Here is a 24,834-nt window from a genome sequence, read left to right on the forward strand (position 1 = left end):
CTATGTTGCCCCTTCCATTCACTGCCCTCTCTTCTCTTTCTATCTCTCTCTTTCTCTCCCATATGGCCTCTCTCCATCTCCTCCTTCCTTTTGCCTTGGTCTGGCATACCTTCCTCCTTCCCTCCAAGGCATTCTCTCCCCCTCTGCTCCCTTTCCTCATTTAACTACTTCATTGGTCAGCAGCAGCATTCACAATTCATTGCTGTTGCTGGCTTCAGGTCTTTCTCTATGGCCGGTCCTGTCTTCATGAAAACAGGAAGTAGGCAGGACCGGCCAGAGAGGAAGGCCTGAAGCCAGCAACAGCAGCGAATTGTAAACGCTGCTGCTGCCTGAAGCACCCGAGGCAGACGCTTCTCTCCCCTCCCAGCCCAACCCCCGCTGACTCTGCGACCCTCCCAGCAAGATGACTTTAATATCAAACCTCCCTCCAGCGTTGGCAGTCGCTGCACGTTAAACAGGCTGCTTCTGCTTTCTTCTGCCATTGAGGCTCTCTGTTGCATCATTGATGACGTAATCAGTGAAGCGGCAAAGGGACTCAACTGCAGGAGAAAGGCCGAAGCAGCCTGTTTAACGTGCAGCGAGTGCCAACGCTGGAGGGATGTTTGTACCGGTGCAGAAGCGATATGTCTCTCCCCCTCCAGTACCTGTGCAGCACTTTGCTGCGGCGCATCCTCCCATGGGGGGGGGGGTTGCACAGTGTGAGCGGGTGAGAGCGGCGATCTCCAGTTGAGGGGGGAGGGGGGTGAGAGCGGCGATCTCCAGTTGGGGGGGAGGGGGTTGAGAGCGGCGATCTCCAGTTGGGGGGGAGGGGGTGAGAGCGGCGATCTCCAGTTGGGGGGGGGGTTTGCACAGTGGGAGCGGGTGTGAGCGGCGATCTCCAGTTGGGGGGGAAGGGGGGGAGAGCGGCGATCTCCAGTTGGGGGGGGGTTTGCACAGTGGGAGCGGGTGAGAGCGGCGATCTCCAGTTGGGGGGGGAGGGGGTTGAGAGCGGCGATCTCCAGTTGGGGGGGGGGGGTTTGCACAGTGGGAGCCGGGTGAGAGCGGCGATCTCCAGTTGGGGTTTTTTAATTTTTTTTTGTTTTAAGTTGAAAGTCGGCGCTGCAGCTCCTCTCTCGATCCTGGTGCAGTTCGAGAGAGGAGCCGGTACCATTGACAGTGAGAGGCGGGGGTGAGGAAGGCCGCTGCAGCTGTGTAATTTTTTATTTTTATTTGAAAGCCGCCGCGAGCAAGTGGTGACGTAAAACCCGCGCATGCGCAATCGTGTTTTCGCGACGGATCAGGGAACACGTTTTTTTTAGTGCGCATGCGCGGCCTACCATTTTATTATATTAGATATATATATATATATATATATATATATATATATATATATATAAAATAGATGTATGGTAATTTGCATTTTGAAAATGGGCAATTTCCCACTGCCGACTTTGGGCGTCTAGCACCACACATCTGAATTGAACTTGGACGTACATTTTGATTATGCCCCTCTACTGTATGTATATAACATGGAAGATTGTACAAAGTATATTTTTTTGTAATTTATTCTTTATTGAATTTCAAATTTTTATTATATCACAAATCATATTGAAAATAACAGTAACACTGGAAATAAGTTCCTAATAAAATACAAAGGAAAATATAATATGTTTCTACCATATATTAGTCCATAATACTTGGAGAAGGAGTTACAAATAGTTGGATATTATTTACTTCGTCACAATTTAAAAAAAAAAATCAAGGAAAAAAAGGGACTCAGCCTGAAATGGACCCCAAAATTCCTAATTACGAGCATTATACTTGTCTATTGGTAGGGGGTGCTCGCTATCACCACTCCATTATCTACAATAAATCTAGATAGGTATGTGGAATCAAAGAAAATGTACCTATTTCCATTAAAATTAACCAAACATTTGCATGGAAATTTTAATACAAAAGTTGCTCCTAATTTGTATGCTCCCAGTTTTGACTGGGAGCACATAACACTGGCTGAGCCAGTAAGTTTGGTAGGGTAGGAAGAGTAAGGGTTAATTTAATTTAGTGAGGAAGGGTTGTAGAGTCGGGAGGAGAGGAGAAAAGGTCTAGGATTGGTGAAGGAGGTGGTGGGCTTTGTGTGTGGAGAAGAGAGAGAGGATTGGAGGAAGGTTTTGTGAGGACTGGTGATATTGGGGTGATTTGGTGGGATCGCGGTATTTTTGGTTTGGGAGGGAGGTTGGAAGGGAGAAGGTTTGAGGGGAAAGTTGTTCCCATCCCTCCCCTTCTCTATTTTAGTTGGGCATTTTGGGGGTTGGGGTTTTGGTTTTGGAGGGTAGTCTGGGTGGTTGCTGTTTTATTGGCAGACATATGATGTTTTGGGGGCAAGTTTTGGATCAGTGTAGCTATGGAAAGAATGGGGGATCTGTTTTTTGAGCTGCTCATGTGCGACACCACCATGAGTGGCGGCAGCGCTCTGCGGTATCGCAAACCTTGTTAGGATGGGGAATTGGGATTATGGGACATTTTTTTGAAGGGAGCTATTTCATCACCGAAAAGCTCCAGGGGGGGTTGTAATAGTTTTTATGCTACACTGTTTTTTCATGTTTGTTATCACCGATGGATTTATAGAAGTGTTGAAAAAAGATGAATAACGCCGTGGCCCAATTTTTGCCACTAAGGGCTCCTTTTACTAATGTGCGCTAGCATTTTTAGTGCACGTAGGAAATTACCGCATGCTACACTTCTAGAACTAATGCCAGCTCAATGCTGGCATTAAGGTGTAGCGCGCGCTATTCTGCAAATTAAAGCCCTAGCTCACCTTAGTAAAAGGAGCCCTAAGTGATTGGTGTCATTATTGTGTGATGGGAGTTATGATAAAATAGTGTGAATGACATAAGAATTTCCACTGCTGGGGCAGACCAGTGGTCCATCATGCCCAGCAGTCTGCTCACGCGGCGGGCCTCTGGTCAAAGACCAGAACCCTAACTGAGACTAGCCCTACCAGCGCATTTTCTTGTTCAGCAGGAACTTGTCTAACTTTGTCTTGAATCCTTGGAGGCAGGGCCAGATTTTCCTATAGGCTAACTAGGCTTCAGCCTAGGGCCTCAAGATCAAGAGGGGCCTACATTCAAATTGTTAGCAAAATTAAAATTACACTATTCTAAAAACAGTGAACACTAAAACACTGAACCGAAAATAAGGAGAAATTCTACGCTTCGGGATCGGAACCGGCTCCGGCCACAACGGGGCGCCGACTCGGCTTCTCCCTTTCTTTTTCTCGCCCTGGGAGGAGGATCGGGGAGGGAAAGACGTCAGTCCGGAAACAGCTGGGTAAAGCCCAGTCCCACAGGGAGAGAGGCAAAACGTGGATCCGTCAGGGCAGGGCGTCCCAGACTGGCATCGGAGGGGAGGTGGGGGGGTTTAATGGAAGGCAAATAGGCAGGATGGCATGAGGGGGTGTTCAATGGAAGGGGGATGGGAGGCAGGCAGGCATCGGAGGGGAGGTGAGGTGAGGAAGGACGCACTGGGGGCACTATGGACATAGGAAGGGGCAATGTTGTATGTTATGTTTGATTAGTTATTGTTACAAGTACTATATATGGTGCTGAGAATAAATGTTCAAATAAGTGTTCTCGACTTTTTTTTATTTATTATCCTTGCCACTTTTTTTTATAAAGGTTAGTACCAATAACAACATGTTTCATTTAACATATTGATATATATCACAGTAATGATGTATTTTATTATCTCTCATGTAATTTACAAACTTAAAAATGGGAGGTGAAAGGGCCTCATAAGTGGAATAGCCTAGGGCCTCTTTTCATCTAAATCTGGCCCTGCTTGGAGGGTGTTTTCCCCTATAACAGCCTCTGGAAGAGCGTTCCAGCTTTTTACCACCCTCTGGGTAAAGAAGAACTTCCTTACGTTTGTACGGAATCTTTCCCCTTTTAACTTTAGAGAGTGCCCTCTTGTTCTCCCTACCTTGGAGAGGGTGAACAACCTATCCTTATCTACTTAGTCTATCCCCTTCAGTACCTTGAATGTTCGATCATGTCCCCTCTCAATCTCCTCTGAGGGAGAAGAGGCCCAGTTTCTCTAATCTTTCGTTGTACGGCAGCTCCTCCAGCCCCTTAACCCATCTTAGTCGCTCTTCTCTGGACCCTTTTGAGTAGTACTGTGTCCTTCTTCATGTACAGCGACCAGTGCTGGATGCAGTACTCCAGGTGAGGGCGTACCATGGCCCAGTACAGCGGCATGATAACCTTCTCTCATCTGTTCATGATCCCCTTCTCTATCATTCCTAGCATTCCGTTTACCCTTTTTGCCGCTGCCACACATTGTATGGATGGCTTCATCGACTTGTCGATCAGAACTCCCAAGTCCCTTTCCTGGGAGGTCTCTCCAAGTACCGCCCCGGACATCCTGTATTCATGCATGAGATTTTAGTTACCGACATGCATCACTGTACACTTATCCACGTTGAACCTCATCTGCCATGTTGATGCCCATTCCTCGAGCCTGATTATGTCACATTGCAGATCTTCGCAATCCCCCTGTGTCTTTACTACTCTGAATAACTTTGTATCGTCCGCAAATTTAATCACCTCGCTTGTCGTACCTATGTCCAGATCGTTTATAAAGATGTTAAAGAGAACGGGTCCAAGCACTGAGCCCTGTGGCACCCAACTGGTGACGCTCTTCCAGTCTGAGTATTGTCCATTTACCTCCACTCTGTTTCCTATGCTCCAGCCAATTTTTAATCCACGTGAGTATTTCACCCTCGATTCCATGGCTTGCAATTTTCCGAAGTAGTCGTTCATGTGGAACCTTGTTGAATGCCTTCTGAAAATCCAGATATACAATGTCGACCAGATTGCCCTTGTCTATCTCCTCAGAGAAGTGCAGCAAGTTCATAAAACACGATCTGCCTTTGCTAAAACCGTGCTGATTGGTCCTCATCAGCCCGTGTCCGTCAAGGTAATCAATGATGCTGTCCTTTATCAGTGACTCTACCATCTTTCCCGGTACCGAGGTCAGACTCACCGGTCTGTAGTTGCCCGGATCTCCCCTCGAACCTTTCTTGAAGATCGGTGTAACATTTGCCACCTTCCAGTCTTCCGGAATCTTTCCCAATTTGATCGACAGATTGGCTATTTGTTGAAGCAGTTCAGCTATGGTGCCTTTCAGTTCCTTGATGACCCTCAGATGGATGCCATCCGGTCCCAGGGATTTATCGCTCTTAAGCCTATCAATCTGCCTACACACCTCCTCTACACTGACCGTCAATCCTGTCAGCTTTCCGTCTTTGTTTCCAGCATATAGCCTGATGGGTTCCGGTATGCTGTGTACATCTTCTTCGGTAAATACAGATGCAAAAAATGTGTTCAGTTTGTCAGCGATTGCTTTGTCCTCTTTTAGCGCTCCCTTTATTCCATGGTCATCCAGTGGTCCCACTGCTTCCTTCGCGGGTCATTTCCACTTAATATATTGAAAGAACGGTTTGAAGTTCTTCGCCTCCTTGGCTATTTTTGTCTCGTATTATAAAACCTGGGGTCTCAGAAGCAAAAATTGTTCCCTGTTTTTTTGTGTTAATCTGAAAACGTCTGGGTACATTCTAATTTTTTGATTTAGAAATATAACATCTTTATACTTGTCTATCTGAATCAAGGGCTAATTGAACAAAAAGTGTTGCCATTCTCATTTGTTCTGACTCTGATGTTTCAAGTAAATTTGTCAGGTCCAATAAGTCTAATTGTGGTTCTTGTTAGTCTTCCAGTCTTCTTCTTTCCCAAGGAAATCTAATATATTTTTGAAATAGGTGGAAAAGAATTTTGTGAGACTTTCAGATCCTCCAGAAGATATCGTTTGAACATATCTAATGCTGAAACTGTAGATAATTTAGTAAAATTAATCAATCTTAAATTCTGTTTTCTTGTTATATTTTCCAACACTTCCATCTTAAAGTTGATATTCCCATTTTCCTTTCTTAGGAGCTGATTTTGTGCTCCCAAAACCTCAAACTTTTTTCCTGGTCCAACACTTTATTTTCTAGTTTGTCCATTCTCTGTTGTAACTTCAATGTCTCAGAAAGTACCCCAGAACAATTAGTTGTTAGCATTTGGATTTGAGTTCCCAGGGATAATTGTAGGTTAGAAATAGATTCCCAAACTGAGTTTAAATCAATAACTGGTGGTTTAAGCAATGGAGTTAAAGAACATTTAAATTCCATATCTTTGAGTTCCACAGTACTTGAAGGAAATTTTTTCAGCGGTGATTTGTGCACCTCTCCTGCCATTTCCAAGGTTCCCTGCGGCAGCAATGATGACACTGAAACAGCTGAAACTTTCCTCACTGCCAGTTCTTCCTCCTGTTCTTCGCAGTTTTCAGAAGTAGCTGCTAAGCTCCCCACACTCTCCGTGTCTTGCAACAAGGGTCGGGGGAGTGGCTGAGCAGGCATTCTTCGCTCTTCCGGAGATAAGCTGGTATCCTCAAAAGAAGTGTGAGGACCCTCCAAGATGCCTCCACTTCACGCTGAGGTTGTCTATGCCGGCTCTCCTTTGGGCCCTTGTGTGAAGAACGCATACGTCGGGCCAGGCAAATTTATTTGCTGCCCGGGTTCCAAAGGGAATACCTGGGTCTTGGATTTCCTTTTAACCATAACAATTATAAGAAGGCACGATAGCGTTCAGTCAAACACATTCAGGCCGCCATCTTTGTTAGTCTCCTCTTCCCAGGGCTCCTGTACAAAGTATATTATTACTATTACAACCTTTTATAAAGCAATATATTCATAGCTTATACTGTACACTTGTAAATCGTGAAGCTGTCCTGAAGCTAGTCACTTTTGTAGGCTATCAGTAGCATGCAATCTTTTTTGCTGTGAACAGTTAAGCAAAATACTAGTGATATAGTAACTATTTCTGATACTGTTTTTGTTCAGGCACAGCCATCTGGTTAACTTGTCTTAGAACTGGATTCTTTAGTGGCTAAAATACAAATTATGAAATGTTTAGAAGTAACTGCAATTGAAAATAAGAACTATTCATACTGACACATGAAATATTTGGAAAATCGTTCTAGAAGGCTTAATCTGAGACTACTAAATTTCCTCTGTTAGTATCTGCTATGGATATATTCAAAAAATATTTGGTAGAGTTTCTAAAGATGCTAGCAGACTCTTTGCCCCATGTCATGAAAGCCCTCTTTGTTTAGCACATGAGAAGATCTACGAGGGGCTGCTGAAAGGTTCTTAGCCCAACCAAGAAGAGAATGATGTGGATCCATGAAATTTTCAAGTTGTGTCAAGAAAAGTGTAGAATAGGTTGTAAGTTTTATACCTCCACAACACTCTCTTCTGGGTTAGGCTGAGAACTTTTCAGCGGACCCTCGTACTGACGCTGAAAGTTGAAATGTAATAGAGGGTACCTATCAATCTGAAATCTTTTGGGGAATCCTCACCAGAAGTTGTTACTCAGAAAATAATGCTGCTGGTTTTGAGACTTTCTTTTCGATATTTGGAATCACTGTTTTTATGTTTAAAAATAAGACTTGCTCTTGATTTGGCTAGAGATACAGAAATGCAGCATAAGGCCTTACTTTCTCTTCAAACCAGGATGTAGGCCATAGCCTCTAGATTAGTATTACTATTTCCTTACATGCATAGGATTGTTTTTGAGGATAAACAATTTAAAGTTTTTGACCCTAAACAGGGTAGTTGCCAAATATAAATATCTAGAAATGTACATTTCAGAAATAGTGCTTTCAGTAGGTATCACAAGGAGAGAATAGTCATAGCCATGTTTCTACCACTTCATTGTTCTCTGCAAAATAACATAAGAACATAAGAATTGCCAGTGCTGGATCAGACCAGTGGTCCATTGTGCCCAGCAGTCCGCTCACATGGTGGCCCCCAGGTCAAAGACCAGTGCTCTAAATGAGTCCAGCCTCACCTCACCTGCATATGTTCCAGTTTAGCAGGAACTTGTCCAACTTTGTCTTGAATCCCTGGAGAGTGTTTTCCTCTATAACAGACTCCGGAAGAGCGTTCCAGTTTTCTACCACTCTGGGTGAAGAAGAACTTCCTTACGTTTGTACGGAATCTATCCCCTTTCAACCTTAGAGAGTGCCCTCTCGTTCTCCCTACCTTGGAGAGGGTGAACAATCAGTCTTTATCTGCTAAGTCTATTCCCTTCAGTATTTTGAATGTTTTGATCATGTCCCCTCTCAGTCTCCTCTTTTCAAGGGAGAAGAGGCCCAGTTTCTCTAATCTCTCACTGTACGGCAACTCCTCCAGCCCCTTAACCATTTTAGTCGCTCTTCTCTGAACCCTTTCGAGTAGTACTGTGTCCTTCTTCATGGATGGCGACCAGTGCTGGATGCAGTACTCCAAAGTAAACAAAAATCTCACATACAGAACGCTGCATGGGCTGGGGAGGGGGGGAGGGGGGGAGAGGGACTCAGATCTTAACTAATAATGAGGAAGTTTTCCAATTATAATCCTAAAAATAAAAACAGCTTGGGGTTGATATTCAAAGTAATTTTAATTGGACAAAAATGGCTTCTGACTGCTTAAATTGTTTGTTTGGATCTAATTGTTTACATTCAGTGGCACTTAACCAGTTACTACCACAGAAATTATCTAGTTGGTGTCTAACTCAAAAACAGCCACTTTGGGAGTGTTTCCAGTGTCAGTGTTGGTAATTGGCCAGTTAGATGCTAATATTCAACCATTAAGAATCCAAAGTAACCGCATAAATTGGACCGCTTAAAAATTAGTCCTATCTTTATGTGGTTCACTACAGATGGTTAAGTGCTCACTATCGCTCATAACTGGATATGATTTTGTTGAATGCATAAACCAAAAATTTCAATAACAAAGACCAGACATAGCCTCTCATTGGATTTGTAGTGATGTATGGCAAAACACTGAACATCACTGTCTGACTATTGATTCCCTTGTTCTTTTGCATTTCATATATTTAGATATCTTCAATTATTCACAGAAATTAACCAAAAGAATACTTAACTTAGAACCCACTTTAAACAAGTACACAATAATACTACTAGAATGAAATAAGATTCCAATGTAGAATGTTTTACTGCAGCTTCATAATAATGCAAAAGTTAAAAAAAGAAATGCAAAGGGCCACTGAAAAGTTCTCAGCCCATCCAACAAAATTGGGGCAGTCTCCATCAAGGGCTATACACTTAGGGCCTCTTCTATCAAACTGCGCTAGCAGTTTTTAGCACAGAGAGCCGCGCTGAATGGCCCGTGCTGCTCCTGACGCTCATAGTTCAGTGATTTTCCACTTTTTTCATTCTGTTGTTATCCAATAAGCAGTGCCAAAGTCATATTATCCTCTATAATAAAACCCAAAGCGCGCATGCGCACTTACAAAGGCGTGATCCCTGCCTCCGTGATTTGTGCCTCCGTGGCCGTGTTCCATTTGTGTCGTGTGTAGCTGCTTGCGGCTTGCAGTGCATGCAGCAGTTTCAGCAATGGTTGGAAGCCGGCCTCAATGAAAAAAAAATAAACAATGCCGGCCTACATGAAAAAAAAAAAACCAAAAACACTGCTCACGGAGACGAAGAGGAAGCGAAGGACCGCCGCACGCAGTCACGCAATCAACTCTAACTCATTATCCCGCCCTCCTCCTCTTCATCCTGGTGTCCCGCACTCCCTCTTCTCACCTCACCGCCCCCGTCCGTTTTGGAGGGGGAAATCGAGCACCCTGGAGCAGGAGAACAGGGATAGAGTGTGAGTGTTGGAGATAGCTCCACATAAGGTGGCGCTGCAGGCACCCCGGCAACGGGAAGAGGAGGAGAGGGCCTGATGATCCGGATGATAGGGAGAGACCGCTGGAATTTTGAACAAATGGTGCTGCTGGACAGGGGGAAGGTAAAAGGAAGGGATAATGGCTACTGTTGGACAAGGGGAGCAGGGAAGGGGGTGCTGTTGAACAGGGGAAGGTAAAAATTAGGGAGAAGCACTACTGCTGTACAGGGGGAGCAGGGAAGAGGTGCTGCTGGACAGGGAGGGAGGTAAGAGTAAGGAACAAGACCTACTGCTAGACAGTGGGAGCAGAGAAGTGGGGAGGGAGTTGCTGGACAGGAGGAAGAAAAAAGTAAGGAAGAAGGGCTGTTAGCACCCGTTAATATAACAGGCTAAAAAACTAGTACTGTATATATACATATAGATAGATGTATTTATTATAGAATAACAAATACTTGTGATAATAAGAATATGCAAAATGTATAAGAATATGCACTCTACAGAATACACAATAGTATATCTAAATAATATATTTTGCTACAGTGCTAAAATAATTCCTGAGTAGAATACTAGCAGCAGAATATCTTATGCTCACAACAATGCTCTACATTATAATGCTGAATGTCAGAGAACTAAATCTAGTTTCCTACAGAAGGAATCCCTGATAATGTTCACCAAAAGCTCAGACTCAGTTGTCCTGTTGAATAAGGTATTCCCCCTGTAATGTTGATCAGGTTTGGCAATCACTTCAGGTTATCTAAAGCAAAGGGGTCACCTTAGCTCAGCTAGCAGCTTTAACTGTTCACAAACATAAGGTGGGAAGCCTTGGATATCAGCTTGCCTTTCTTTGTAGGAATATAGAGAAGGCTCCATACTTAGGCTAGGAGGGTCTCTAGGAAAGATCCAGCAGAAATATTGTATGTCTGACCTCTCCAAAAGCCAAAGTTCTTTCCTTTTTTCTTCAGACCCAGGTTTTTCTAGCAGACTGCGGTCCATTGTTCAGGTGATAGTGTGCGGTGCAATGGTTACAGCCACAGACTCAGCACCCTGAGGTTGTGGGTTCAAATCCTACACTTCTCCTTGTGACCCTGGGCAAGTCACTTAATCCCCCATTGCCCCAGGACAGATAGGGAAAAATGCTTGAGTACCTGAATGTAAACCACTTAGGCCATTAGTTGTATAGAAATACTTAAATAAATAAACTACACAGTTTGTATGTAGCATGTTGTTTTTGGAAAAGAAACCAAAGAGAAGACTCATACAGAAATAATTGCTAATAATTTGATTGCATGACAGAGAAAGAGGAGCAAACAAAACTCTTCAAGCGATTGCAGATAGCACATAGGAAAGAATCTGAAAAATTTAAGAATGATTGTAGAGTTCTATGTTGGGATTTACACAGTAAACGTGTTCAATATAAAATAAATGGCAATTGGGTACAAGGCCCCAAGCATCTCCTCTTCCAGCAGCAACTGCTGAAAGAATAGTTTGAAGAGGTAAGGAAGATAAATCATGCCTAGAATAAGAAGGTCAGCTTGGACTGGTTACAGTGAGTATGTTCTGCAAGCTATGTTGTGCAGTGAAGAGGAACAGGAGAAGAGAGACGCAGTAGAAAAGATACTGAAGAAGGAAATTAGAAGACACAACTTAACTACAGCAGGGTGAGACCTAGGCAAACACCATCCACCAACACAGAGGCAGCAACACTCACCCAGTTTCTTGACTGGTGCTCTGGAGTCTCTGACAATAGCAGAGATCGAGGAATTCCTGAGCAATCATATGGTGGTTCTAGACTGGCAATCGCATGCCCAGGCCATAGAAATGCATATCAAAGTGGCAACTGAGGCTGTTGGTCATGTGAACAATCAGGAGAAGAAGGAACATTATAGGTTCCTTTTACAAAGCCGCAGTAGTAGCTGTTGCTGTGGTAATCGCTCTGATGCCCAAAGGGATTTAATAGGCGTTGGATCATTTGCTATGTGGCAGCTGCTACCTCAGCTTTGTAAAAGGGGGTGGGGGTATATTAGATGTCAAATGGTTAGTAGAGAGCTTGTGAGTCCAAACAGAAACAAAGATATGGCCTCTTTGCTGAATTTTGTTACATAACATTAGATTAACTCACAAATGACATTTTAAAGACAATTATTTGGCTACAGATGTCGTTCAGACTATGTTCAAATAAATATTACATAATTTCTACATATTTTATGTTGGTAAGAGTCCCTTTAAGCAGTTTCTGAAGAGAGCAGTAGATTCAGCAAGCAAATAATTTGGGTTTCCTTTCACAAAGCCGAATGCGGCAAACTCTCCAATGCCCATTCAATTCTTAATGGCATCAGAGCATTTATCGTACCGGTCCGGAGGGGTAAGGAGGGGGTTGGCCCAAGTAGCTTGCAAAGTTTGAAAAAAAATAAAAATTTACCCCTATTAATTAACATGCCTTGATATACCTTTGGGCTTCTTATTATTTAGTGTGCCCTGATTCTTTTGCTACATGCTAAGCTTTAGTAAAAGGGCTCCATAGTGTCTTATTCATAATCCACATCTTTCTTCCACCCTGTTCACAACAATACTATCAGGTGAGTAACACTGTACATGCAGAGTTACTCACCTAGAAAGAGAAAAACACTAACTAATACAGAATGAAATGAATGTGCAGCAATCTGGGGAGTAATATGAAAATGGATGCAACTGGGTTATCTTTAGCCCATCTTAATCCTTTCTGCTGCAATTTTCATATGTAGGCTGCAAGTCTTTTTATTGACCTAACTAGGCACTAATTATGTCTTAAGGAAATTCTTAAAATAGTTCGGAGTCATTTGCTTGAAAATTGCACCAGTTTCTGAATTGGAAAATTACTAGCATAGTAATAGGAAGCTGCCATCAGGCTTCATTCCAAACAATAAATCCCTCAAAAAGAGATAATCAGTTTCTAATATAAAAAATAGCTTATTCTAATTCCTGGAAAAACTATAGAAACTACTATCACTGGCAAAGTTAGGGGGTGGGAGGGCAGACATCTTGGCAGGGATACTAGCACCTCTCTTCGCCACCACCTGCTCCTTTCTATCCCCCCATCATGTATGCCTTCCCTTCCCCCATACCTATAGCTCTTTACTGGTGTGAGCAGCAGCTCCAACCTGCTGCTCACGCCGGCCTTGGCTCTCTCTCTGATGTCACTTCCTGGTCACAGGACCACGAAATGACATCAGCGGGAGAGCTGAGGTTGGTGCAGACAGCAAATTGGAGATGCTGCTCACGCTGGAAGGTGTTAAAGAAGTATGGGGGTAGGGAATGGGTGTATGCACGCAGCAGGGAAGTGGGGAAAAAGTGGTGAGCAAAGAACAGGGTAGGGGTGCCACTACCCTTGGCGCTTCCCACCCTTGCTACGCCACTGACTACAATGAGCCTAAAATAGAGAATATTATTGAAGATAACCTTATTGCAATATAAACTTAACATATCCAGAAACTTGGAGGTTGGATGAGGTAGTGAGCTCTTCAAAGTGCTAACTTCTGTTTAACCAGTAGCATACCAAGGGGGGAGGGGCTGCTCTGACATGCCAGTACTTCCCACACTTCTCTGCTGCCACTGCCTCTTCTACTTTCCCAAACTAGCAGCAGTGGTAGTAAACTTAAATGCAGTATCATGGGACCTTCGGGCATCCCCATGGCTGCTGGTCCACCCCCCTTCAATATCACTTATTTCTTCCAGAGCAGAGCCAGCAGCCATGGGAAGGTGTAAGAAGATTCCACAATGGCTGCATTTAAGTTTACTACCACTGCTGCTACTGGTTCAGGAAAGCAACAGCAGCAGTTGTGAGGTGAGGAGGAAGGATACTGGGTAGAATTGGAGTGGAGGGAGAGAGAAGGGAGCAGGATACTGTGTGGAAGGGTGATGGAGGGAGAGAGAAAAATGGGGCAAGATAATGGGTAGAACTGAGATGGAGAGAGGGATGTAAATGCTGATGGAAATGGGGAGGATGGGGAGAGAGAGAGAATGTGGCAGGATACTAGATGAAAATGGGGTAGAGGGAAAGAGAGGGGAAGATGCTGGATGGAATGGGGTTGAGGGAAAGAACAAGAAGGGGCAGGATTCTGGATGGAATTTGGGGTGTAGGAGAGAGGGGCAGATGCTGATGGAAGTTAAGTGGAGGAAGATAAAGAAGGGGGCAAGATATTAGATGGAATTGGGGTGAAGGGGGAGGAAGGGGCAGCCATTGGATATTAGTGGGGAGGGGTGTGAGAGAGCGAAGCAGACACTGGAGAGAAGTGGGGAGGGGAGAGAGGGGGAGGAGATGCTGGAAAGAAATGGAGAGGGGAAGATGCTAGATGGAAGTGGGTAGAAAAGGAGGGGCACATACTGGATGGAAGGAGGGAATAAAGAAAGAAAGGACACATGCTGGATGGAGAAAGAGGCTAGAGTTAGTGAGATACTGAAAGGAGTGAAGAGGTGGAAAGCTGAAGGTAGACACTGTGAAAAGAGGAAAATTGAGGGGGGAGGAAGATAAGAAAATGGATGCCAGACCAATAGGGGGTGGAGGAAAAGGAAAGGGAGGCAGTTTCTGAAAGGGGCATAAAAAGAGGGCAGATGCAATATGGAAAGAGCAGGAGAGAAGGCAGACAGTAAATGGAAGAGATTAAAGAGAAGATGAGGAAAGCAGAACATAAGAATAGGCTTACTGGGTCAGACCAATGATCTATCAAGCCCAGTAGCCCATTCTCATGGTGGCCAATCTAGGTCACTAGTACCTGGCCAAAACCCAAGGAGTAGCAATATTCCATTCTACCGAACCAAGGCAAGTAGAGGCTTCCCCCATGTCCTAATAACAGACTATGGACTTTTCCTCCAGGAATTTGTCCAAACCTTTCTTAAAACCAGCTACATTATCCACTCTTACCGCAATGCATTCCAGAGCTTAACTATTCTCTGAATGAAAAAAATATTTCCTCCTATTGGTTTTAAAAGTATTTCTCTGCAGTTTCATTGAGTGTCCCCTAGTCTTTGTAGACAAAGGTAGAATAGAAAAAAAAGTTTCTTGTATTTCTTTATGTTTTTCTTGTAAGATAAAGTAGTATTATAGTTGTGTTAAAAATGTTGTAGATAGAAAAGGGAAATAAGGTGATCCTTTTATTGTACTAATTTTAATACATTTTTGACTATCTATGAAAGATCAAAATCCAACGCCCTTTGTGGTAGAACCCGGATAGTGTCACAGAACATCCAGGAATTGAGACATCTGACCTATTTATATGGCTAAAGGCAAAGGTTATTCAGATATATACTTTTAATATTGCTCTGTATTTTTATGAAATTTAATTTATGTTGTACTATCTATCCATGAATACATATGAACTAATTTGCCTGTGTTTAGATCTCTTGCATTTTAATAGAAATTTTGCAAATGTTTTATAAATGCTATATTTTGGGTAGGATTTACAAAAGAGCACAACTGTATTAAAAGCTCATTTTTACTAAACATGTCTCTGAATGAATGGGATCTGTGGTAAATAAAATGCATTAAATCATTTTAGCCTATTAGTAAAACATCAATAGTTCACATTAACACTGGTTTTTACAAAACTGTGCTAGAGGTTTCTACTGTGGACCAGTGAGAATTCCTATGAGCATCGAAGAATGGACCTTGCCTGCCCACAGTAGAAACCTCTACCACAGTTTTGTAAATAGAGCCATAAATTTTGACAAAACACAATTGTATATGATTTTTGACAAATGAAATGTATGAAATACAGTTGAAAAACTGTTTATGGTTTTATCTCTAACTCAATGTTTTCAAAGCTTTAAAAGTGACAACGTAAATAGGATCTGTTTAGGAGATGATAAAATATTAGATGGTTTGAGTGGTCAGACTGGATAGATCATATGCCACCCAATATTCAGTACTATATAACTGGCCAGGAAAAGTAGATCTATCTATGGATTTTATGTTAGCAGGCCATCCAATGGATATCAGCTTAACTGGCTTTGGCCCCCTTTTATCAAACCACGATAGTGCGTTTTATTGCTGGCCGTTGAGGTTCTAACATTCATTCAATTATTACAAGCATCGGAATGTTTACCTCGCAGGACAGCACTAAAACACTCTAACATGGCTTGATAAAAGGGGGCCTATGTTTCCCAACACTGAATTTCCAGATTTGCCACTAACCACAAGAGAGAGCCAGGTAGCCTCTCGTGCTTTGTATATCCTGCCCATGGCCTTTATCTGCAATTAATTTCTAAGTTTCTTTGTTTCAATGTATATCTTAAACATGCCACTATGTCATATTAATCAAAATGAGAACATTACTTTGGGAGATATACACCTTACCTTTGGGACAAAAATTAAGAGACTTGTTATAATTAATTTGGTGATGCTGAATTCCTGTTTGCTCATCAATGAATTCACCAAAGCATTCATGATTCTGATGTGGCACAGGGAGGAGCACTACTTGGGTATATAAATGGATCATTCACACAGACAAGACCAAAAACTCACAGATCCATTCTCATTATTCTGCATTGAACTAGAAAGAGAGAGAGAGACAAACATGTCTGCCAAGGGTGGTAATGGTGCAAGACAATGCAATCAGCAGACATCAAGTCAACAGAATCAAGGCAACAACTCATGCCAAAATATAGGACAAGGCTATAATCGTAAGTTATATTTCATGATTGTTGCTTCTAATCTTGATATCATTTGTAATACTTTTCCTAAGATAAAGAGTTCATATTTCATTGTTAAGGATATCTTAATAACCTAGTCTTGAATCAATGGCCCTGTATCAGGATGATACACTATTAATCAGGAAACCTGGATTCAGTTTGTGAGCTTAGATTCAGCAACTCAGGGTAGCCTCTGAGATGGAAGGGCAATATAGCTGTCAGTCAAATAGTGACACATATTATCCAGTTTTAAGGTGCACATAAATTACACTAGATTCCAAAAGGAGTTATAGTTTACATTTTCTGTCCAAAGAATGCAGTTATGATGGTTTGTTCATACAAAAAAGTTAAAATTTTAGACAAGAGGAGGGGAATCAGGGGGAGGGGTGCCAGAACATTCGTGAATGAAAGACCATTGCATGCATCAGCATCTCCATTCTGCCCTATCAGTTTAAGACAATGCAAAGTAGATTATAATAAAATAAGCCAGAAAAGAAAAATATAAGCAGATAATACTAAGGCTTCACAGACTCACAGTCTGTATTCTGTTCTACATTACAGAAACAACTACAACAAGCCAGGGCAATGCCTGTGGAGGACAGGGGAGTCAGATCTCACACGGCTCTCAAGTCGTAGTGAATAACTCCTGCCAACAGAAAGGTCAAGTGTCTGGACGTAAGTTTTGCTCCATTGTAATACTTTTTTCTGTAGAAACTATTTAAAAGTTATTGATTGATCTTTAGAGATGTTTACATTCATAGAATCATACAGGAGTTGTTCTCTCTCTTCAGAAACATCTACATCTGGTCAGGGCAGTGGCTGTGGAGGACAGCAGAGCCAGAGCTCACAGAGTTCTCAGGTTGTAGTGAATAACTCCTCCCAACACAAAGGTCAAGTGTCTGAGCGTAAGTTTTATTTCATTGCAATATTACTTTATTTATATAAACTATTTAAAAGTTATTGATTGATCTTTAGGGATATTTACATTCATACAATCATAGATCCTTTTCTCTTCTCTCTCTTTAGAAATATCTACATCTGGTCAGGGTAGTAGCTGTGGAGGACAGGGGAGTCAGAGCTCTCAGGTTGCAACTGGCTCCTGTCAACAGAAAGGTCAAGTGTCTGGACGTAAGTTTTGTTTCATTGCAATACTTTTTCTTAGAAATTATTTAAAAGTTATTGATTGATCTTTAGAGATGTTTAGAGTCATAATTCATTTTCTGTTTTCTCATGTTTAGAGTCATAATTCATTTTCTGTTTTCTCTCTTCAGAAACATCTACATCTGGTCAGGGCAGTGGCTGTGGAGGACAGCAGAGCCAGAGCTCCCAGAGTTCTCGGGTTGTAGTGAATAACTCCTCCCAACAGAAAGGTCAAGTGTCTGGACGTAAGTTTTATTTCATTATAATACTTCTGATTTAGAAACTGTGAGTTTAAAAAAATTGTTGTGTGATCTTTTTATTCATGGAGTCATGATTTTTATTTTCTGTTCTTTATCTTCAGAAACCTCCACATCTAGCCAGGGTAGTAGCTGTGGACAGGGGAGTCAGAGCTCACAGAGCACTCAGGTTATAATGAATAACTCAAGCCAACAGAAAGGTCAAGTGTCTGGACGTAAGTTTTATTTCATTGCGATATTTTATTCATAGAAACGATTTAAAAATTATTGATTTATCTTTAGAGATGTTTACATTCATAGAATCATAATTCCTTTTCTCTTCTCTCTTCAGAATCATCTACATCTGGTCAGGGCAGTAGCTGTGGAGGGCAGGGGAGTCAGAGCTCCCAGATTTCAGTAAATAATTCATGTAAGTTTTAATTTATTACAACTAATTATAAAATGCTGTACTATCTTTGTGGATTTCTTCATTCTTAAACATTAAACGTGATTTAATACAAGGAAAGAAAATTCTATTACTGACAATTTAATTATATTTAATTTTGTTAATGATTAAAGGTTCAGAGGGTCATAATAAAAAAAAAACGGCTAAGTCCCCTTTTGGCCTAAGGCCTTAAATGTTGAAAGTAGAAGCAGGGAAAATGTCCATTATCAAACAAAATGTACAAAAGGAGTTTTAAAAAAAAATAATGGCCTGCCTCTACGTTCAGCTATTTAAACGCCCAGACCGACCACCACTACATCTAAACTTATACCATATACTCAACTTAAAAAAAGTCTAAGCCCCAAATGTCCAAAACAAGAGCTTTTAGGCGAAGGAGGAGCCAGTCCTTTGCCTAAAAACTGGATTCTGTAACTGGTGTCTGTCAAAAACAACACCAGTTACAGAATCCACCTCCCTCGACAACATCGGGGCAAGAGAAGCCCAAACCCTCTTGCCCTGCCAGCCGCGACCTTCCCCGACAACATCGGGGCTAGAGGGAGCCCAAGCCCTCTTGCCCTGCCAGCCGCGACCTTCCCCGACAACATGGGGGCTAGAGGGAGCCCAAGCCCTCTTGCCCCGCAATCTTCCTACCCCCTCCCCCAAATGATCCAGCCAGGAGGGAGCCCAAGCCCTCCTGGCCCAGCGATCTTCCTCCCCCCTCCCCCCAAGCCCTCCTGGCCATCTCTCCTACAGCGATGAGCCCTCCCCCTTACAACAATCGAGCAAGAGGGACCCCAAGCCCTCCTGCCCGGCGGCACCCTCACCTCCCCACCGTCCGATTCCGATGGGGCCAGGAGGGAGCCCAAGCCCTCCTGGCTCAACGATCTTCCTCCCTTTCTCCCTCTCCCACACGATCCGGCCAGGAGGGAGCCCAAGCCCTCCTGGCCCGCGACACTAACCCCCACCCCCACCCCACTAAAATATGAGCAGGAAGAATCCCAGGCCCTCATGCCCTCGATAAAACCCCTCCACCACCGCCCCCCAAACTCCCAATTGGACCCCGTTGACCCATGACCCCCCTGCCGACCCCACAACCCCCTACCCCTACCCCCTTCCCCATACCTTAAAAAAAGTTGGTCGGACGGAGGGGTGCCAAGCCCGTCCGTCCGACAGGCCAGCCATCACGGGAATGGCTGGCCTTAGGGCCTGATTTGCCCAGGCAGCTCAAACCCTGCCCACAGGTGGGGCTTGAGGCGCCTGGGCCAGCTGGAATCAGTCCGGTTGTCTTAGGCCCCTCCTGTGGGCAGGGCCATAGGCACATGGGCACGCCTAGGTCCAGGTCAGCCCACCTCCCGCCCTTTCCCCTCCTCTAAAAATGTTTCTTTTCTCTCTGTGCATTTAGAGGCAGGGGAAAGGCCTAAGCTGGTTTTAGATACGTCTAAAACCAGATTTGATTATGGGTACTTGGACGATCAGGCTTTTTGATCGTCCAAGTAGCCATTTAGCCCACTTTTTAGACTTTTTTTTTTTTTTGATTATGAGCCCCTCATAGTTTAAATTTTAATTTACAATTAATGGGCCCTTTTACTTAGCTGTACAGCAGAGTGCTGCTTGGTAAATGCTCTAATGTCCATTCAATTGCTATGGGCATTGGAGCATTTGCTGTGCATGCCCGTGCCATTGGGCTTAGTAAAATGGGAGGGGGTGTGTGTATGTTTTGGCACAAAGCTAGTTGAAGCTCTACTATAAAGAAGGAATTTGGAATACTTTATTGTGAGTGTTTGTAATCCCTGGAAGAAAGGGAAAACCAGCTATCACAAAAAAATTAAGGCCCTCTTTTAGAAAGCCATGGTAGTGATGTTTCTGCAGTAAATGCATCAAAACCCTTGGAAATGAATGGGCTCCTGTGCATTTACTGCGGCTTTGGAAAAAGGGCCATAAATCTACTACAAAGGTTTACAAATTGACAAAAAAAAAAACAAAAAACAACTATCTTTTAAAAAGTTGAAAATGTGTAAACTTCAGAAAATTATGAATAAAGACTCTTCAAGAATTATACTTTGTATTCTGTTCCATTCTATTTTATTGGATACAGCTACATCTGTCCAGATTAGTAGCTGTGGAGGACACTCAAGTCAGAGCTCCCAGAGTTCTCAGGTTGTAGTGAATAACTCTTGCCAGCAGAAAGATCAAGTCTCTGGAAGTAAGTATTGATGAATTATTGTAATTGTCTAATTAAAATGGTTGCTAGAAACATGACCGCAGATAAAGGCCAAATGGCCCATCCAGTCTGCCCATCTACAGCACCCATTATCTCCTACTCTTCCTAAGAGATCCCACATGCCTACCTACGCTTTCTTGAATTCAGACACAGTCTTTGTCTCCACCGCCTCTACCACCCTTTCTTTAAAAAATATTTTTAAGATTACTCCTGAGCCTATCATCTCTTAACTTCACTGTGCTATCTTTCGGTAGGTCTGCATATATAAATTCTGAAAATGAATCAGTGCAAGAAAAAAATGCTTGAATTCATGAGAAAATGTAATTTTATTTCATTCAATATTAATTGTTTATATGAAGGGGTGCTGAAAGGTTCTCAGTCCAACCAAGAAGAGATTGACATGGATATGGTTCAATCAATGCTTTGAAACCCCTATCGGCATGGCTAACTACAGAAGTGGCATTAGCTGCCAAAAAGTACCTACATAGGTGCAATCCATGTCAAAGGTAAGCGCTGGAAATCTAGGCCTTGAAAACCCTGGCCTATATTTCTGGTGCTTATCCTTGCCGGAAGCTTCTGACAACCGCACCGTTTAGAGAATCCGGCAGCTAGTATTTAGTTTTACATTAAATGTAAACTGAGTGGCCAAACATTTGAAATTTGTGGCTTTTTGGCCAAGGATTGTGGTAATTAATTCTTGACTATCCTATAATAGTTACAAAGTTATTTTTAAAAGGTTTCTCTATAGCAGTACTGCACAGAATCAAACTTCTTCTGTTTTATTCTATTTTATCAGAAACATCTATGTCTGTCCAGGGCAGTAGCTGTGGAGGACAGTCAAGTCAGAGCTCCCAGAGCTCTCAAGTTGGGGTTGGTTCCTGTCAACAGAATAGTCAAGTCTCTGGACGTAAGATTTAATGCATTAGAACAATTTTTCTTAGACAATATTTCTATAAATAACAATGCAATTTTGTTTAATTTCATTCAAGATTTAGGGGTCCTTTTATCAAGTCGCGCTAGTGGGGTTAGCGCGTCGGCCATTTCATCACGTGCTAACCCCCGCGGCCGGCTAAAAAACTAACACCTGCTCAATGCAGGCATTAGCGGCTAGCGTGGCGGGCGGTTTAACGCACGGTATTATGTGCGTTGAACCCCTACCGCAGCTTGATAAAAGGACCCCTTGAGTTTATAGCGTATTCTTAAAAACATGTTCTCATGACACAGGTTTAGCCAATGATCCAATAACATGGTAACACAGCATATTTAGAAAACTGAGATTTGGTTCTTAATTATAGTTTCAGTTTTTGTTGAGAGGATAAAATTGGAATGCTGAATAGTTTTTGGAAGGAAGAGAAATCCAATAATCAGTTAGCAGTGACATTTTCTGGCCAGATTCACAATTAATTATTATAGGGCCTTTTTACTAAAGTTTAGGGTGCATTTAAAGCTAAGATATTCATAGGCATAAAACAGGGGTCTCAAAGTCCCTCCTTGAGGGCCGCAATCCAGTCAGGTTTTCCCCAGTGAATATGCATGAGATCTATGTGCATGCACTGCTTTCAATGCATATTCATTGGGGAAATCTTGAAATCCCGACTGGATTGTGGCCCTCAAGGAGGGACTTTGAGATCCCTGGTATAAAATGAGCTTCTTAGCATTTAGCATGTGTTAATTCTGTTATTGCATCTTAAGCTTTAGAAAAAGAGCCCGTAATTTTTTTAGGTTATAAGATTTATATATTATTTATAATAATATATTCCCATTCAACATTGGTTTACTGATCTAATAGCAGTGTAAAATCCTCTATGTGAAATCCATTGGTTCAGTTCTTGATGGCATTCAGAGCAAGAATACTTTGCAGTATTTAAGGAGTCCCAACAATTACTCAAACGACGATACAAACTGGAAATATTTATTTTGCTTCTATCATACATTGTAAAAGGAATCAAAGGGTTCTATATTCAAAATGGTTTAAATGGGCACTAGAGGTTTCTGTTTTGTTAAACGATGCCGAGTGGGTTATTCAAAGGCATTAAATTGGGCATGACTGCTGAATATCTCCTCTTAACCTCTGCAGCACTGTTGGGGTAGTGATGGGGCAGTCAAGGGCAGGGGCCAGGCCTAGCTGGGATTTACTTGGTTAGTGGAAATGTTCAGTTCTAACCAGGTAAGGAAGTGGATAATGTAAGGACTGTAGAAAGGCCATCCTAACTTTATTCACTGGCGAACAGGGTGACCTGCAATCAGATGGCTGCACACATTGAAAACAACCATGGGGATGATGCTGGAGGACCTTTCCGGACTAGCACAAAACCAATTTCTTTTTAGATCCACAATTCATTAAGTCTTTAGGACTTGAGCAAGAGTCGATGGCACGTAACAACAACAGCACAGACACTGGTCTGATTATCAACCGGTGCTTGAACAATTTTCGTGTGCTACTCTAAAACAATGTCAGTGGCCTGATTTGGTACAATTTTGAATATCAGGTCTTAATTAATCATGTGGCCATAAGAGGCTTAAAAACCCTGAACAGAGCAAGCTGAATATCAGCCCCATACATATCTTTTCTGTTCAGTATGTTTCATTGTGATGGCTATAGTACATTGAACAAAGTTCAGTATTGGGGGGGGGGGGGGAGAACTTCAGATAGTTCACAATAAAAGTGCATGACATGTTGATAAAAACAAAACAAAAATCACATTTCCTGCTATTGTGATTTGTGCTTCTAGTCAAGCTCATCTTCCAAAGATGGCTATGATGACAGTGTAGTCCTAGTACTCAAAGAGTGGAACTTTTTGATACTGTCCAAAATGAAAGCCAAAGTAATGAAAAAATAAAATATGCAACACATTTATTATATGGAGAAATGATCCCTAGTGGCCATTTTGAACCAGATGCCTGTTAGACACCAGGGACATGGGAGGAGGGCTTTTGGGAGGATGGGGGATTTATACATGAGGCCTTCCAGGTTGAACGGATCCTCAAGGAAACACTCCATAACTCCTTTAAGAAGCAGCCCAGGAGCATTAGGCAGTGACTTTGAAGCCCAGTGTTTTCATGATGGTTAAATAACTCTAGCTTTTTCCATCTATAATGTAGCTTATTTCATTCATTGCAATCTACATTTTAGAATTTTCATCGTAATAAGGGTTGTTTGGGGTTTTTTTTTTTCATATATTTGATTGTTTTGTCTCTTCTAAATATTTACAATGCAGTTTCTTCACTAACCCTGTACTGTGTTAATCTAAGGTTTGTTTGTTGTTGTTTTTAAATAAAACATCCTCCTTATAGCTTTAACACTGATAACTTTCCCCCTTCAGAGTTTCAAGGATTGAATTTATAAGTTTACATTAATTGTCCATTGGGTTACAGCGTCAAACAATTTTATTGTGAGCACATAAATAAAGCAGTAAAGAACGAGAGCTGAAATAAATCTTATAGATTGTGGAAAGCACTTAGGGCTCCTTTTACAGAGCTGCAGTAGTAGCTGTCGTACAACAAACCCTCCGACACCCAATAAATCCCTCTGGATTTCAGAATGATTACCGCAGCAGCCACCGCTATCGTGGCTTTGTAAAAGGAGCCCTAAGATGAGAATTTTTTTTTCAGTGGTATCTTCTATTATTCAGAGATAATTGTCTTCTATGGCCTCATAAATTACTTGTTGAAATACAATTAAAAATAAATTTTAAACCATTGAACAAAACAGAACTAAAATAAGATATAACTTTTGCATTCATATTTTATTTTCCATTCTTTTAATTTTCAGCAGGTGATTTTATTCTTATCTCTCAGGCCTAAGACTCTTCCCATGTTTATGGTTGATGAAATAAATGAGTGACTAGCATAAGATGTTGTCTTCTAACTAGTAATAAATAAATGAGCAGAATGTACTTGTAATTATACCTTATTTAGGGAAGGAAGTGTTGGGCGGATGCACCAAATACTCTGCTTCTTTTTCCAGGTGGATGTCACAACACAGACCAGCAGAAACAATGCACGGGTGGATCAAAGAAATAAAAAGGCAACACTGAAACTTCACTTTCCACAAATCAGAATCAAAAATTGGAAACTCTGTGTTTAAATTGATAATATTCTGATTTCAAAAGCCTTTAATATTAATTCCAAACATTGTCTTGGCTTCAAAAATCCGCTGTCCAAGCCACACAATTTCCTTCATATAATAAAGCAATCCTAATGACTGAAACATATCATTTTTGTCTGCACATCTCTTTATACAAACCTATGAATTTTTTAAACACAGGTCTCCGGTCTGATGGTTTTATAACAGTCTCGATCAAACAAATGTTACAGTAAATCTTTGGGAGTGAATCACCTACTGACCAGACCCCTTTATAGATGATTATTAATGTCT

The 24,834-nt window shown here is 42.1% G+C and overlaps 1 protein-coding gene across 4 annotated transcripts in view; it reads right to left on the reverse strand.

The window, feature by feature from the left end:
- The window catches only part of LOC117359853 (hornerin-like), a 153,108-nt gene that overhangs the window by 26,284 nt on the left and 101,990 nt on the right, over positions 1-24,834 (reverse strand). For 3 of the 4 annotated variants that reach the window (XM_033943235.1, XM_033943234.1, XM_033943233.1), the window contains one exon: positions 16,080-16,275. The exons of the other annotated variant lie outside the window; for it this stretch is intronic. In XM_033943235.1, the coding sequence (XP_033799126.1) occupies positions 16,080-16,169 (90 nt within the window). In that variant the 5' untranslated portion in view covers positions 16,170-16,275. The remainder of the gene's footprint in view (positions 1-16,079; positions 16,276-24,834) is intronic. 4 annotated transcript variants of the gene reach the window in all.

This window comes from Geotrypetes seraphini, chromosome 4 (assembly GCF_902459505.1).
Source record: "Geotrypetes seraphini chromosome 4, aGeoSer1.1, whole genome shotgun sequence".
In the NCBI taxonomy this organism is placed as follows: domain Eukaryota; kingdom Metazoa; phylum Chordata; class Amphibia; order Gymnophiona; family Dermophiidae; genus Geotrypetes; species Geotrypetes seraphini.